We start from the raw sequence: 16,425 nt of genomic DNA on the forward strand, positions 1-16,425 counted from the left end.
CAGCTATATTACTCTTAGCCTTTGTAGGTATTGATATATGCATAATTGGGTCTTTACCATGAGATCAAGTATGTATTTACTACATTTTTTAATGATATCACTTCTATATTTTAATTTTAATCTAGAATTAATTTTAATATGTATTATTAGATGTAGATATTAGCTTTTCCCCCCAAATGGGTGATTATCTATCCCAATATATTTAATAATTTTTATTTTTCTTTTTGATTGAATTAATTGACTTCTCATAGTCTAAATTATTTATACTTTCTTTTTTCATCTAGTTTAATTTGTTATCTCTTATTTGTAGCTGGGGTGGAAAAGGTCAGTTTTCATTTCAATCCCAAAGAAAGGCAATGCCAAAGAATGCCCAAACTACCGCACAATTGCATTCATCTCACACGCTAGCAAAGTAATGCTCAAAATTCTCCAAGCCAGGCTTCAGCAATATGTGAACCGTGAACTTCCAGATGTTCAAGCTGGTTTTAGAAAAGGCAGAGGAACCAGAGATCAAGTTGCCAACATCCACTGGATCATCGAGAAAGCAAGAGAGTTCCAGAAAAACATCTATTTCTGCTTTATTGACTATGCCAACGCCTTTGACTATGTGGATCACAATAAACTGTGGAAAATTCTGTAAGAGATGGGAATATCAGACCACCTGACCTGCCTCTCAAGAAACCTATATGCAGGTCAAGAAGCAACAGTTAGAACTGGACATGGAACAACAGACTGGTTCCAAATAGGAAAAGGAGTATGTCAAGGTTGTATATTGTCACCCTGCTTATTTGACTTCTGTGCAGAGTACATCATGAGAAACACTGGGCTGGAAGAAGCACAAGCTAGAATCAAGATTGCCGGGAGAAATACCAATAACCTCAGATATGCAGAAGGAAAGTTATGACCAACCTAGATAGCATTTTCAAAAGCAGAGACATTACTTTGCCAACAAAGGTTAGTCTACTCAAGGCTATGGTTTTTCCTGTGGTCATGTATGGATGTGAGAGTTGGACTGTGAAGAAGGCTGAGCGCCGAAGAGTTGATGCTTTTGAACTGTGGTGTTGGAGAAGACTCTTGAGAGTCCCTCGGACTGCAAGGAGATCCAACCAGTCCATTCTGAAGGAGATCAGCCCTGGGATTTCTTTGGAAGGAATGATGCTGAGGCTGAAACTCCAGTACTTTGGCCACCTCATGCGAAGAGTTGACTCATTGGAAAAGACTCTGATGCTGGGAGGGATTGGGGGCAAGAGGAGAAAGGGACAACAGAGGATGAGATGGCTGGATGGCATCACTGACTCGATGGACGTGAGTCTGGGTGAACTCCAGGAGTTGATGATGGACAGGGAGGTCTGGCATGCTGCGATTCATGGGGTCGCAAAGAGTCGGACACGACTGAGCGACTGATCTGATCTGATCTGAATGACAGAAAGTGAAGAGGAACTAAAAAGCCTCTTGATGAAAGTGAAAGAGGAGAGTGAAAAAGTTGACTTAAAGCTCAACGTTCAGAAAATGAAGATCATGGCATCCGGTCCCATCATCACTTCATGGGAAATAGATGGGGAAACAGTGGAAACAGTGTCAGACTTTATTTTTTGGGGCTCCAAAATCACTGCAGATGGTGACTGCAGCCATGAAATTAAAGGCGCTTACTCCTTGGACGGAAAGTTATGACCAACCTAGACAGCATATTGAAAAGCAGAGACATTACTTTGCCAACAAAGGTCCGTCTAGTCAAGGCTATGGTTTTTCCAGTGGTCATGTATGTATGTGAGAGTTGGACTGTGAAGAAAGCTGAGCGCTGAAGAATTGATGCTTTTGAACTGTGGTGTTGGAGAAGACTCTTGAGAGTCCCTTGGACTGCAAGGAGATCCAACCAGTCCATTCTGAAGGAGATCAGCCCTGGGATTTCTTTGGAAGGACTGATGCTAAAGCTGAAACTCCAGTACTTTGGCCACCTCATGTGAAGAGTTGACTCATTGGAAAGGACTCTGATGCTGGGAGGGATTGGGGGCAGGAGGAGAAGGGGACGACAGAGGATGAGATGGCTGGATGGCATCACTGACTCGATGGACGTGAGTCTGAGTGAACTCCGGGAGTTGGTGATGGACAGGGAAGCCTGGCGTGCTGCGATTCATGGGATCGCAAAGAGTCGGACACGACTGAGCGACTAAACTAACTAACTATTTGTAGCTGTCTTATTGTATATTTATATTTAGTACAATAATCTTTATTTTAATCTATAAAAGAATTTCTTTTAGGAAATAGTCAAGATATACATTATCAATAGGTAAAATGTTAGCCCACAGTGTAAAATTATCATGTATAAAACTAAAATCGTGTTCTTTCTAAATCTTGATCTCAATTCTTAGTACCACTCTTCTAACCAAATGAAATTCTGGTTTTTACTCATGAATCTCCTTATAACCTCTGCAGTTCCCATACTTTTATAATTACACCACCTAGATATATCTCAAAATCCTTTTCCTTTTCTTTACCCTAGATATTGGCTGATTTCATACCATCACCTCTGGCTTCGGGTGGACCAGTCAATCCATTTTCCATATGGTTGCTAGAGTGGTCTGTTTAAAGTTCACATCTCACCATCTGTCTCGTTTGCTGTCAGACAGTGCTAATCTCCAACCCCTCCACACACCCCGTCAGTCCTTAGCTGTGTTTGATCCACATTCTTCCTGTGATGACATACAAAGAGCTCTGTGATCTGCCCTGTCTAGCAGCCTCACTCTTTCCTTTCTTTCCTGAAGTACAGACACAGTAGCTAGAGCTCTAGGAGTCATCTTGGACTACAGAATGACGTTGAAGGTTGTCAAATAAGAGACACTTGACACATCACTAGTGACATACAGTGTGGATGCAAAAGTAAACTTTATTGAGAACAGCTGAAAGGCAGAGGAGCAGTGGAGCCTATGTAGTTCGTCAGCTTTCATTCTGTATAGGTGTACTTTGCTAGGCAAAAATGGCATGAGCTAAAAGTGTTCCAAGAGAGGGAAGCTTTTATGGATAGGTCAGAGGAGTAAGGTGATCATGTAACAGTGGGCTTCCTAGTCAGGGAAACTTCTTTCTGGACCAGACACCACCTACAGGAGTTCAGTTTCCATGCCATTGCTGTTGGTGTCTGGTAGAGATCTAGTGTCTTTCCTGAGTTCAGACCTGATGAGAAAATTCGTTGCCAGGCTAACAGTTGGGAGGGAAGGGAGCCCCCACTGCCTTCCAGAACATAAAAGGCCTGTCTCCTCTGAGGGGTAATCCAAGAAAAATACTAAGGGTGGTAGAGTGGCATGAGAGGAGTGTGGGTTAGCTGTGCAGCCAGCATGTGCACACTGGAATGTTTACCTCTGTGATGGCAAAACAGAGAGGAGCTAAGTTTTCTGTTAAATATAATTAATCTAATTCTAACTCATACTTTTGATAAGACACAGTGAAAGCCTTCACCGCCTCTGGAAGCCTGTGAACCTTCCAGGCTGGGTTGGAACACCCCAGTTTTATGCTTCCAGATTACTGTGTTTCTCTTGTCTCATACTTTCCATTGTAATGATATGTTTATATGTGTCTTTTCCTTACTAGTCTGACTCATAAGGGTGAGTGCCATATTGGACTCTTTTGGTCACTCCAGTCCCCAGTACAGAATGTCTCAAACACAGCAGGCACACAGAGTGTCTGAATCTAGGAATGAATGAGGCTCCTGTTGGCTTTTTTAAAAATTAGCTTATGTTAGGTGGCTTTAGTCCTCCACAGGCTGTCTCCTCCGCTTTGACTAATTAATTAGAAACATTTTAAAAACACTGAGGATTGCTTTCATTTGTTCCATAAAGCAAGACTATAAATTTCAAGCTGTTTTATACATTTGACTCAGTTAAAATTTGGGGTCCAATTTCATATTCATTTTAGAGTACATGGTATATTTGATATTCTAAAGTAACTAAGGCTCTTTTCAAAGAATGTCTTTGACATGTGATGTCAGAGTCTTTAAAATACAGTATTACATAATGTAAAGTATGAGATATTAAATACAAATACTCCTGGGTTTTTTTCTTCTCAATACTGAATATGTTTGGAACTAACATATAATTTTATTTTGAACTTTTTATATTGCTACTCATTTGTGCCTGAAATACAAAACAGAGTTTTGTACTTGAGTTTGTTGGCTGGTGTCCCTCATGAGCTAGTTGTCTTATAATAGAGTTCAGTAAATAGTTTTTTTTAACTACATATTCTTAGCTGTATAAGTTGTTGTGTTATATTCTGTTTTTATCTTCTTCATGTACATTTCTCCAAGGTAAAATATTTTTAATTTTACAGACAGTAGCTCTTGATGGAACATTATTTTTAAAATCTGGAGTGATCTCTGGAGGGTCAAGTGACTTAAAATCCAAGGCTAGATGCTGGGATGAGAAAGAGTTAAAGAATTTAAGAGACAGGAGAACCCAACTAATCCAAGAATTAAAGGTAAATCCATGTTGTAAAAATTGTAGAATACTAAGTAGAGTAATTGTGTTTTTAATGTGTTTTTAAGCAAATTTCTTAGGTAATGAAAGTACCATGCCTTTAGTTTAAAGAAGTCAAATTCTGCAGAATGGAGTAAAGTAAAAAATAAAAATCTTTCCCTTGCCCATCCTTACATCTCAGTGGTATTTCTTAAACATACTTTGATACATATACTCCAGAAATTTTCTCGGTATATGCAAGTCTATGTATTAATTTTCCTGATTTGTTTTATAATAGACTTTTGCTATTGATTGTGTTTGCAACAGGCTTTTTACTTAGTATCACAACATGGACAATGTTTTCATTTAGCATATAGAGAGCTACTTTGTTTTTTGATGAGTCCTTCCTGCTACTTTATTATATAGATTTTAACCAGTGTTACTTTGGTTTTTGTTATTACAAATGAGGCAGCATTCAAATTCCTTTGGAAAGAGAAAGTAACACAGTGCCTGAGAGTATAAATCCTATGGCCACACTGCCTGAGTTTGATTCCTGACTCTCCCACTTACCAGCAGTATGATCTTGTGCAAGTTCCCTATCCCCTTCATACCTTGAACCTTTTAGAGTTACTTTAAAGATTAAATCAGCTATTCAAGATAAAATGCTAATGCCTGACAAAAGTGTAAGCACTATATAAATATTTGTTGTTAGTATACTTTACTTACATCTCTAAGACGATTTCCTACATGTGGGATTTCTGGGTCTGAGGATGTGTGCGTTTAAAAAGTTGATAGATGCTGCTAAATTCCCATTGAAAGAAAACCTGTAGTAGAGAGTGTATGTCCCTAGATTGCAGCACTAGATACTGGCAAATATTTTAATTTTTGCCAACCTGGTAAAGAAAAACATATAATCTAATTGTTTGAATATGCATTTCTTATAACTGAGGTTGAGCATTTACTAATATATTTATCATTTGTTTATTTACTCATTAATTTTTCTTCTGTGAACTTATTAGGCTATTTGTCCTATTAGCTACTTTAAGAATTATTTGTATAATAAGCAAATTACTTCTTAGCATGTTTGTTGTAAATATACTTTCTATTCAGCTTTTTTTGTTGGCTATATTGAAGTATAATTTATATATAGAACAGTCACCAATTTTGAGTGTACGGTTCGGTAAGTTTTGACAAGTGTATGTATTCACCACCAAAATCCTGATATACAACATTTCCATACCCACCCCCACACAATTCCTTTGGGCTCGTTTATAGTCAGTCCCTTCCCCTGGACTCCGTAGAAACTCTGGACCTGGCAGCTCAGTCTACTTTCTATCATTGTAGCTTTTTCTCACTTAGAATTTCATATAAATGGAATAATCATAAAATAGTAGTCTTCTGTTTTATGCTTTCTTCATTTAACCTAATGCTTTTGAAATTCATGTTGTGTGTATCAAAAGTTATTCCGTTTTACAATTCAGTAACTGACATTTAACTTTGTTTTGTCACACATGTATTTTTAATCTCTATGTAACCAAATTTATTAATCTTTTATAACTTCTGGATTTCAGTGTCATGCTCAGAAAGACATTTTTCTTTCTGAAAATGACAAAAGAAATTCAATAATGCTTCCACCCAAAGTATCATTTATTTGAATATTATAATCCCACACACAAATTTACTTGAAATGTAAACTTTAAGAGATACTAAATCAGGATAATGCTTTTTGATTATTTATTTTTCCTATTTAGCTTTCTTCTTTTGTTTATACAAATGATTGATTTTTGATTCAAGGAGGTGTTCTGGCAAAGTTCCTCGGCTAATTTTAATCTTTTTCTATAAACATGACACCACAAACTATGCTTTGATCTAAGGTATACAAAAATTCAACTTTTAAAGATTTTACAAATTTAAGCCTAGGCACAGGGGAAGTTTCAGGAAGGTGGCAGCTTGAATGAATGTGGTTTCCTGTCCGTGTTTATACTAGGTTACCACCTGTGTGTCTCTCACCTGACCCTAGTGGGGAGTTGGGTGTGAATGAGATCTTGGGTTCTGGGAAAGGCCACCAGGAAAAGCTGAGGTAGGGCTTCTCTTTTGATCTTTGAAGAGAGCTGGGAGAAGAATCAGGCATAGGGGAATACTGAAAGAAAGGAAAGCAAGCTCAGTTGCGTCCGACTCTTTGCCACCCCATGGACTGTAACCTACCAGGCTACTCCATCCATGGCATTTTCCAGGCAAGAATAATAGAGTGGATTGCCATTTCCTTCTCCAGGGGATCTTCCCAACCCAGGGATCGAACCCAGGTTCTATCTGCATTTCAGGCAGACACTTTACCATCTGGAGCTACCAGGGAAGCCAGGGGAGTCCTGGAGGAAGGTTAAATATTTGTCCCATGTAAATATGCTTAGTCTTGACCCCCATAAGCTAAATATTAGTAGATTATGGCCCCCCCATCCTGAGTTTGTGGGAGAAGGAAATGGCAACCCACTCCAGTGTTCTTGCCTGGAGAATCCCAGGGACAGCGGAGCCTGGTGGGCTGCCGTCTGTGGGGTTGCACAGAGTCGCACACGACCGAAGCGACTTAGCAGCAGCAGTAGCAGGGAGACCAGAGAGACATCTTTTCCTCCATCTCTGAGTGGGGCACTGGCAATTTTCTGTTGCAGTTGCTGGCCTTTGGGTGTAGAGAATATCTGTGGGGCATCTGCCACTAGGAGTGCTTCAACACGCATACCTGAACCTCAAATAGGCAAAAAAACGCATAAATGCATTTAAGGTATTCCAGGAGCCATCAACACTTGAACAAAAAACTAGAAGCATTAAAGAGATACGGAGTCTTCCCTGGTAGCTCAGACGGTAAAGAATCTGCCTGCAGTGTGGGAGGTCTGGGTTCGATCCCTGGGTAGGGAAGATTCCCTGGAGAAGGGAATGGTAACCCACTCCCATATTCTTGCCTGGAGAATCCCATGGACAGAGGAGCCTGGTGGCTACAGTCCATGGGGTCTCCAAGAGTCGGACACAACTGAGCGACTAACAGACTCAAGGAGATACAGTGTGATGTTGGCCCTCTCTGTAATGCCACGCACAAGAATATTTTCCCAGGAAAAGAAGTATGTGTTTCTAAACTATAGAATGCAATAGATGGATTGAAGGATAGGATCGTCATTGTTGAGATCCACATTAATAACCTGGAAGACAAGTGAAATAGTATCTCAGTGATGGGGAAGAATTGCAAAGATAAGAAAATAGTGAAAAAAAAAGAAAAGAGAAAAATAGAAACTTAGGTAGACTCAGGAGTCTTGGTATGAGAAAAATAAAATTTCCAGAAATTGAAAAAGGAGCACAGAGAAGTAATTTTTTAAAAAAGAAAATGTCTCTTAAACTGAGGATCCACCTTAATTTACCAATTGAAAGGACACGCACAGTTCCATGTAGGATTAATGAGAAAAGGCAAACATTAACACAGATGTAGTTGTAATTCACTAAGCCCTAGGTTATAGAGGCAGTGCTAAAATATGTCACCCCCGCTTCAGAAAGATTCCTTATACATTTAAAAAAATCAAGCTTGTATCAGACTATAAAACTAGTTGAGACTAGAGTAAGAGCTGTAGGCAATCGAGGGAAAAGCACTACCTCCCAAGATACTTACAGTTCAGGAACCTGCAGATAAGCAGATGCAAAGATGATGTCATCCACATGCTCCACGTGAAAACATACCAGAGAAAGTGCTCTCAGCAGCACATGTGTTAGAAGAGACCTAATTGTAATGAATGAACAGTGCTAACCTAACTCAGCAAAACCTGGGAAATAGAGATGGAGAGAGAAATGAATATGTCCCAGAGATCTTACCTGTGAGGAGATGAAGAATATTCTGAAGATTGTATCTTGGTGGGTGGAGGAAGTTGGGTGGGACTAGAGTGTTTAAAAGTACACTCAATTAACATGGGAACAAATAGCAAAAACAATGCAAGAAAAGAATAAAGGATAAAAAGTAAGATGGGGGAAATAAATTCTTGCTAATCAGTCATTACAGTAAACATGAGTAGATTTAAGTTTCCCATTAAAAGACCAAGATCAGACTTCCCTGGTGGTCCAGTGGCTAAGAATCTGCCTGCTAATGCAGGGGACACGGATTTGATCCCTGGTCCAGGAATTCCGATCCCACTTGCTATGGAGCAACTCAGCCAGTGCACCACCGCTACTGAGCCCATGTGCTGCAACTGCTAAAGCCCTTGTGGCCTAGAGCCTGTGCTCCGCAGCAAGAGAAGCCACCTCAGTGAGAAGCCTGTGCCCCGCAACTGGTGAAAGCCTGCACACAGCAGCGAAGCCCCAGTGTAGCCAAAAATAAATACATAAATAAAATTTATATGTTAATAAAAGACCAAGATCATCATAGCTTAAAAGGCAAAACTCAGCTAAATGTCATTTGTAAGAAATTGTCTTAAAATTGAATGTTGAAAATTACGGATGAGCACCTGGCAAATGCAGACAAAACAGGAGTGACAATATCAGACAATGTGAACCTTAAGGTTAAAAATCTTCAACTATATAGTAAGCTTTCAATAAGCATTGAGTAAATTGAATAAAGAAGGATATTTAGTTCAGTTCAGTTGCTCAGTCATGTCCGACTCTTTGTGACCCCATGAGAAGGATGCTGCTAAGTCACTTCAGTTGTGTCCAACTCTGTGCGATCCCATAGACGGTAGCCCACCAGGTTCCCCCGTCCCTGGGATTCTCCAGGCAAGAACACTGGAGTGGGTTGCCGTTTCCTTCTCTAATGCATGAAAGTGAAAAGTGAAAGTGAAGTCGCTCAGTCGTGTCCGACCCTCAGCGATCCCATGGACTGCAGCCTACCAGGCTCCTTCATCCATGAGATCTTCCAGGCAAGAGTACTGGAGTGGGGTGCCATTGCCTTCTCCCATGAGAAGGATATTATGTATTAAAAAGTAAGATCTACATTTTAAACCTCTTTGCAGCACATACTACCTAAATATTTAAAACAAGATTAGTTAACAGAAATGAAATTATAATGAAGCATTTCACTGTATGTATGTCTTTCAAAATTGGACACATCTAAGTAGACAAAAACAATAACTTAGAGGAATTGGTAATTCAATCAGTAAGCTTAAATCCAGATTCTATTTCTAACACTAGCAATGTGGCTCTGAGTAAGTTACTTAAACGCTTTAATGCTTTAATTTTCTCATCAATAATAATGGATATAGTAATAGTACTATTTCATAGAATTGTTAAGAGGATTAAATAGGTTAATATAAACTATAAAACACATGCTCAATAAATTTGAGATATTATTTAAATTAGCTGTGAAACATTAAAAACTGATCATATGCTTATCCACAGTGGAAACCTCAGTAGTTTTTAAGAGATTTTTATAGATCCTTTTGGTCATAATTTAATGAAATAGAAATAGTGACCAAAATTTTTTTTGTCTACATAGAAATTAAGAAATGTACCTGTCAATAGTTTCGGGATCAAACAAGTAATCAAGAGGAAAATTACAAAATGTTTCAAAAATGGTGAACACAAAATCTGTGAGATACAGTAAAGCTATATCATGGACGGAGGAGCCTGGTAGGCTGCAGTCCATGGGGTCGCTATGAATCAGACATGACTGAGCGACTTCACTTTCACTTTTCACTTTCATGCATTGGAGAAGGAAATGGCAACCCACTCCAGTGTTCTTGCCTGGAGAATCCCAGGGACAGCGGAGCCTGGTGCGATTCGGTCTATGGGGTCGCAGAGTCAGATACGACTGAAGCAACTTAGCAAAGCTATATCAAGAGGAAAATATGTTATTAAAGAAGAAAAATGAAATATAAGGAAATTTATTACTTTAAGAAATTGGAACCACAAAATAAGCAAAACAATAATGAAAAATTTTAAAGCTACAGTTAAATAGAAAAGGGTAAATCAATCTAAAAACTGGTTGTTTTGAAAGACTAATAAAATAGATAAACCCTGCAACTCTAATGAAGGGAAGAAAAGTAAGAAGTAATCATATACAGATTAGGAATGAGAAAATTAGAATAATTTTAAGAGAACCTTATAAGCAAATAATTTACATAGTTAAAAAATTGAAAATCTGTATGGATGATGTTCAGAAAAATATAAATTGCCAAGATTGATCAGGAAAAAAGTGGAACATTTGAAAAATTAGACAGTGGTAGGGAGTGGTGTAGTTGGCTGGCCCAATACCTAGCCACAACCTTTTCCTTCCTTGGTTGCATCTATTATAGAATCATAAAACTAAATTTGATTTCTGAAGTTTTCTTGGAGCTAGTAGTGGCCGTGTGACAGTTTTGGCAATATCAATGGGAATGTTCGTATTGTCCTTTGCATTTTTCCCTTCCTGACTGGAATGCAGTCAAGAGGGCTGGAGGTGCAGCAGCAGTTTTGTACCAAGAGAGCAAGCTTGAGTATAAAAACCATTGTATTAAGAAGCCAACATTGTTTGTTAAAAGCCCAATATGGGCTTCCCTGTGGTAAAGAATCTGCCTGCAGTGTGGGAGCCACAGGTTTGATCTCTGGGTCTGGAAGATCCCCTAGAGAAGGAAATGGCAACTCACTCCAGCATTCTTGCCTGGGAAATCTGATGGACAGAGGAGCCTGGTGGGCTTACAGTCCACGAGGTTGCAAGAGTCTGACATAACTCAGCAATTAAACCACCACCCACCATACCCCAATATAAAAAGTAAAAAGCTGAAAATTAGATGCCGTTGTTGAGGAATTGCATCACTGTAGACTGCTTTTGTGTGAGAAAAATAAAGCCACGTTTTTTTAAGCCACTGTTAGTTGAATGATCTCCCATTGAAAACAGACTCCAGTAATGCAAAATAATGAGGCAGCTATGGAAAAGAGTGTGGCAACTCACAAGAAATTAAAAAATAGAATTATCAAATGATCCAGCAATTCTCCATCTGAGTATATATACCCTACGGAATTGAAAGCAGGGTCTGGATAATACTAGTTAATAGTATTAGATAATAATAGTATTATTCATAACATAGTACCATGTTCATAACAGCATTATTCATAATAGCCAAAAAGTAGAAGCAGCCCAAGTGTTCAGTAGATGAACAGATGAGCAGATTAGGGTCTATACATATAATGGAATATTATTCAGCCTTTAAAAGGGAGGAAACTAACACATGCTACAAAAATGGGTGAATTTTCAAGATGTTATGCTACATGAAATAGAACGTGAAAGTGAAAGTTGCTCAGTCGTGTCCAACTCTTTGTGACTCCATGGACTGTATAGTCCATGAAATTCTCTAGGCCAGAATACTGGAGTGGGTAGCCTTTCCCTTTTCCAGGGGATCCTCCCAACGCAAGGATTGAACCCAGGGCTCCTGCATTGCAGGTGAATTCTTTACTAGCTGAACCAAAAGGGAAGCCCAAGGATACTGGAGTGGGTAGCCTGTCCCTTCTCCAGTGGATCTTCCTGACCCAGGAATCAAACTGGGTTCTCCTGCACTGCAGGCAAATTCTTTACCAGCTGAGCCACCAGGGAAGCACATGAAATAAGTAAATTGCAAAAAGACAAATATCGTATGATACAATAGTCAAAATAGAGGCAGAAAAGTAGAGGACAGTTGCCAGGGCCTGGAGAGTAGAATGGAAGCTTGTTTCATGGGTATAGGTTCAGTTTTATAAGATAAAAAGAGGTCTGGAATTGAAACATGTATATTATCATACATGAAAAACAGATTGCCAGTCTAGGTTCGATGCATGAGACAGGGTGCTCAGGGCTGGTGCACTGGGATGACCCAGAGGGATGGGATGGGGAGGGAGGTGGGAGGGGGTTCAGGATGGGGAACACATGTATACCCATGACTGATTCATGTCAATGTATGGCAAAAACCACTACAATATTGTAAAGTAATTAGCCTCCAAAAAAAAAGAGATCTGGAAGTTGGTTGCACAACAATGTAAATGTACTTAAATACTGTTGAACTGTACACTTTAAAAATGACAAAGATGATTAATTGTATATATATTTTGTCACAATTGAAAAGATTAGGATCAGATGGGTTTACAGCTGAGTTCTAATATAATTCTCAGGTAAGCCATTCTAGATCATAGAAAAAGATGGGAACGTCTCATTTTATTTAATATAGGTAGTATAACTTTAATATCAAATATTATAAAGATAACCACAAAAATAAAACTAAAGACCGACTTCCCTTGTGAGCATAATGTGTAATTTCTAAGTTAAATATCACCACTGAGTATTTAGCAATGTAGTGATAGAAAAATACATCTGTTGAATAGAATTTGTTCTAAGAATACATAGGTGTTTCAGTGTTGCCATCAGTCAATATAATCCATTACATTTACAAATTAAAGGCAGGAGAAAAGTCATGTGATCCTAATTAGATTTTATAAAGGTCAGCTTCTGGTCCTAATTAAAGTCCTAAGTAAAAGAGTAATTTGTGGAAATTACTTTAAAAAAATAAATATCTCTTGCCCAGAACAACAGAAATAATTGATTAAATGCTGAAACATAAAAATTATTTTAGTTAAAATCAGGAAGTAAACAGATATCTCCTGTCACTGTTATTATTTAACATAGTCTTAGAAGTTATATTAATTATATTTAGGCACAAAATGAAATAATTTATATACATTTTTGAGAAGGAGAAAAACTAACCTTTTTCTGATAAGATTGTAGTTTAAAAACTACTAGATTAAATAAGGTAATGAGAGGGCTACATAAACAAAACTGTAGTTTTTCTCTATACTGTAAAAGAGCATCTAAAATGGGGAAAATACTCTACTCACAATAGAAATAAATGTAAGTATAAAGACATGTAACTATTAGAAAACTAAATCTTATTGAAGGACAAGACAACACCAAAGAAAAGACATACTATATTCTTGGGTTAGAAGTTCTCCAGTTAATATAATTTGAATGCAAGTTCAAGTAAAATATTAGCAAGGATTTTTTATTTGATAAAGTGATTCTCTAATTCTTAGAAATGAATTTCCTGAGACCAGTAAAAAAACATGTAACAGAAGAGAGTGTGGTAACTTCTATTGGAAGTTCTACTGGACAGATTAATTGAGAAAGAATAGGAACTTCAGAAATGGGCCCGGTTATATTTGACAATTTAACATACAACTGGGATGATATTTTGGGCTTACCTGGTGGCTTAGACAGTAAAGAATCACCTACAATGTGGGAGACCTCAGTTCCATCCCTGGGTTGGGACGATCCCCTGGAGGAGGGCGTGGCATCCCACTCCAGTATTCTTGCCTGGAGAATCCCCATGGACAGAGGAGCCTGGTGGGCTGCAGTCCATGGGGTCGCAGAGTCAGATACGACAGAGTGACAAAGCACAGCACAAAATGATATTTTAGTTCGGCGAGGAAAGAAGAGATTAGTAAATGGTATTGGACTTCCCTTGTGGCTCAGCTGGTAAAGAATCCGCCTGCAATGTGGGAAACCTGGGTTGGGAAGATCCCCTGGAGACGGGAAAGGCTACCCACTCCAGGATTCTGGCCTGGAGAATTCCATTTACTGTACAGTCCATGGGGTCGAGAAGAGTCAGAAACAAGTGAGCAACTTTCACTTTCATTGGCACATCTAGGGAAAGTTAATTTTGTGCTCCATATTATGACATGTAAAAATAAATTATGGGTAGATTGAAAGCTTAAATTAAAAGTAGTATTTAAATGAGGATAAAAGCCATTATATAAAATTTTTTAAAGTTTTAAATGAAGACTGTTGGTTCTATACTATCAAAGATTTCTATAAATTGATTTGAAAAAGCCACGATAGAAACATATAGGCAAAGGAGGGGTTTAGGCAGTTCATAGAAGAAATCCATATGGCTAATAAACCTGAAAAAATGCTCGATATAGAATATAGTACTCAGGATTACTTCATGCATATCAATAAGAGTTGGGAAAAATATATATGCTAGTAGATTTATAAAGAAACACATACTCATATATCATTTATAAAAATATGAATGGTTAAAGCTTTGGAAGAGCAGTTAGTACCAGCTAGTATAATAAGAACATGAAGACCTTTGACCTATTGATCTCACGCTGGGGAATCTATTGCATAGAAATAAAAACAGCAGTATTTAAGGGTACACACAGAAGTGTGTTACTGCAGTGCTGCTTGTGATGGCAAAAACCTGGAAACAAAATGAATGCCCATCATTAAGAGAAGAGTGAAATAATTTTGTTACAGTCACACTAGAATAATATACAACCATTGAAAGAATTAATTTAGAGCTTTATCAGCTGACTTTTGTGAGTAACTGAATGAGTAAAGCAGGAGGTAGAAAAGTATGTCTAATGTGATTCTAAAATTGCAAAACAAGACTGACAAAAACATATAGGTGAGTATGCATGCACATGTTTTTATATACAGACTTGAAGTAAAAATATAGAAGAACATATATGAGGGATTTATTTGGTTGGGCAATAGGATAGGTGAAGAGAGAAGGAAATGGGTGAGGCAAGGATGCACTAAAGAAAGGCAGTAAAGACCACCACGTGGTCTCATTTACGCCATTTATGTGCCTTGGGCAGAACGTGCACTCCCCATTCTTCATTTTCGTGCCTGTTTCCTGTGACGACATGAGAGAGTTTTCTGAGGAGCCTGTATGGCGTCTTGGTTACTCCAGATGACTTATGCACTTAGTTGCCCCATCTTTTATCAGAAGAAGGGAAGGTAGAGTTGTGGATATGGTTACGTGTAAAAAGCAGTGACTTATGATCTATGAAAGTACTGTGAAAAGTGAAAGTGTTGTCTATTATAAAATGTTACTAGATCTCCCTTTCTTTTTAGGATTTAATGAAGATAGTGCGCAAGGAAGCAGATTTGAAACAAATACAGGCTCTAATACAAGGAACTACTACACGACTCAAATATGCACAAAGTGAACTAGAAATCATTAAAAAGAAGCACCTTGCTGCTTTTTACCGGGTAATATACATTTACATAAAATTTGATGGAAATTGGGACCAAGGCATAGAATTTCAGGAATTACATTTATAAAGCACCATGTAATTTTTATACTTTCCCTTGTGATTGAGGTATATTATAGTCCTTTAAGTTACTTTATTTTTATGACTTTATTTTAATGTTGTTATTCAGTTGTACGTGATTTACCTTATCTCACAGAGTCTCTTTTTTTTCTGAAAGATACCTATCATGTTTTTGGCTTTACTATATAAAGCTAAAATAGCCATGTTAAAAAGATATTTTTCTTTTTTATAATCAGGAACAATCTCAGCTACAAAGTGAACTACTAAATATTGAATCTCAATGTGCCATGTTGAGTGAAGGAATCAAAGAACGACAACAAAGAATTAAAGAATTTCAACGAAAGATAGATAAGGTTATGAGTGATATATTTATTACTAAATGGCATATGGCTTGGTTCTAGACCAGATACCAAATTTAAGGCTTCTTCAATATGTGCTAAAGCAAAGTTTGATAAATGCTAAGTTTTATTGGTTTGCCAAATTAATTTCTTTATATGGTATTAATTTCCTTGTATTCCTTGTATTTTTTGAGACCCACTATTGCTCATCTCAGGGGCGATGACTACTAGTACATGGTTATTCTCTTCAGCTGTCCAGCCTCTCCTTGTCCATTGTAAAATTTGCAGTCATTTTCTTTCTTCCACTGCCTAAGAAGGAAAGAACTTTTCCCCTTGTCTCATCTTTTAAGGTTGTGTATTCACTCAGTAATTTTGTCTTGAACATTTATTATATGCCAGGCACAGCTGCTTGGCTCTGGGGTACCAAAGATATGATCATCTAGCCTCTGCTTATAAAGTAGCAGGAACTTTCTGGCTTAATTCATTCCACTGTTGCTTATCTTTAACCTTTAAAACACTGTTTGTCACACCATCACTCAGTAACTCATTCACCCATTGCCTCTAGTTCTGCCTTTTACCACATGATTTGAAACTACCCTTATGTTGCCCCTTAATTATCCTTT

At 37.9% G+C, this 16,425-nt stretch overlaps 1 protein-coding gene across 2 annotated transcripts in view; it reads left to right on the forward strand.

Moving 5' to 3' along the window:
* The window catches only part of SMC1B (structural maintenance of chromosomes 1B), an 82,112-nt gene that overhangs the window by 33,529 nt on the left and 32,158 nt on the right, over positions 1-16,425 (forward strand). For both annotated transcript variants that reach the window (XM_005896364.2, XM_070370073.1), the window contains exons 12-14: positions 4,318-4,464; positions 15,265-15,402; positions 15,701-15,817. In XM_005896364.2, the coding sequence (XP_005896426.2) occupies positions 4,318-4,464; positions 15,265-15,402; positions 15,701-15,817 (402 nt within the window). The remainder of the gene's footprint in view (positions 1-4,317; positions 4,465-15,264; positions 15,403-15,700; positions 15,818-16,425) is intronic.

This window comes from Bos mutus, chromosome 5, assembly GCF_027580195.1.
Source record: "Bos mutus isolate GX-2022 chromosome 5, NWIPB_WYAK_1.1, whole genome shotgun sequence".
NCBI classification, from domain to species: Eukaryota; Metazoa; Chordata; class Mammalia; order Artiodactyla; family Bovidae; genus Bos; species Bos mutus.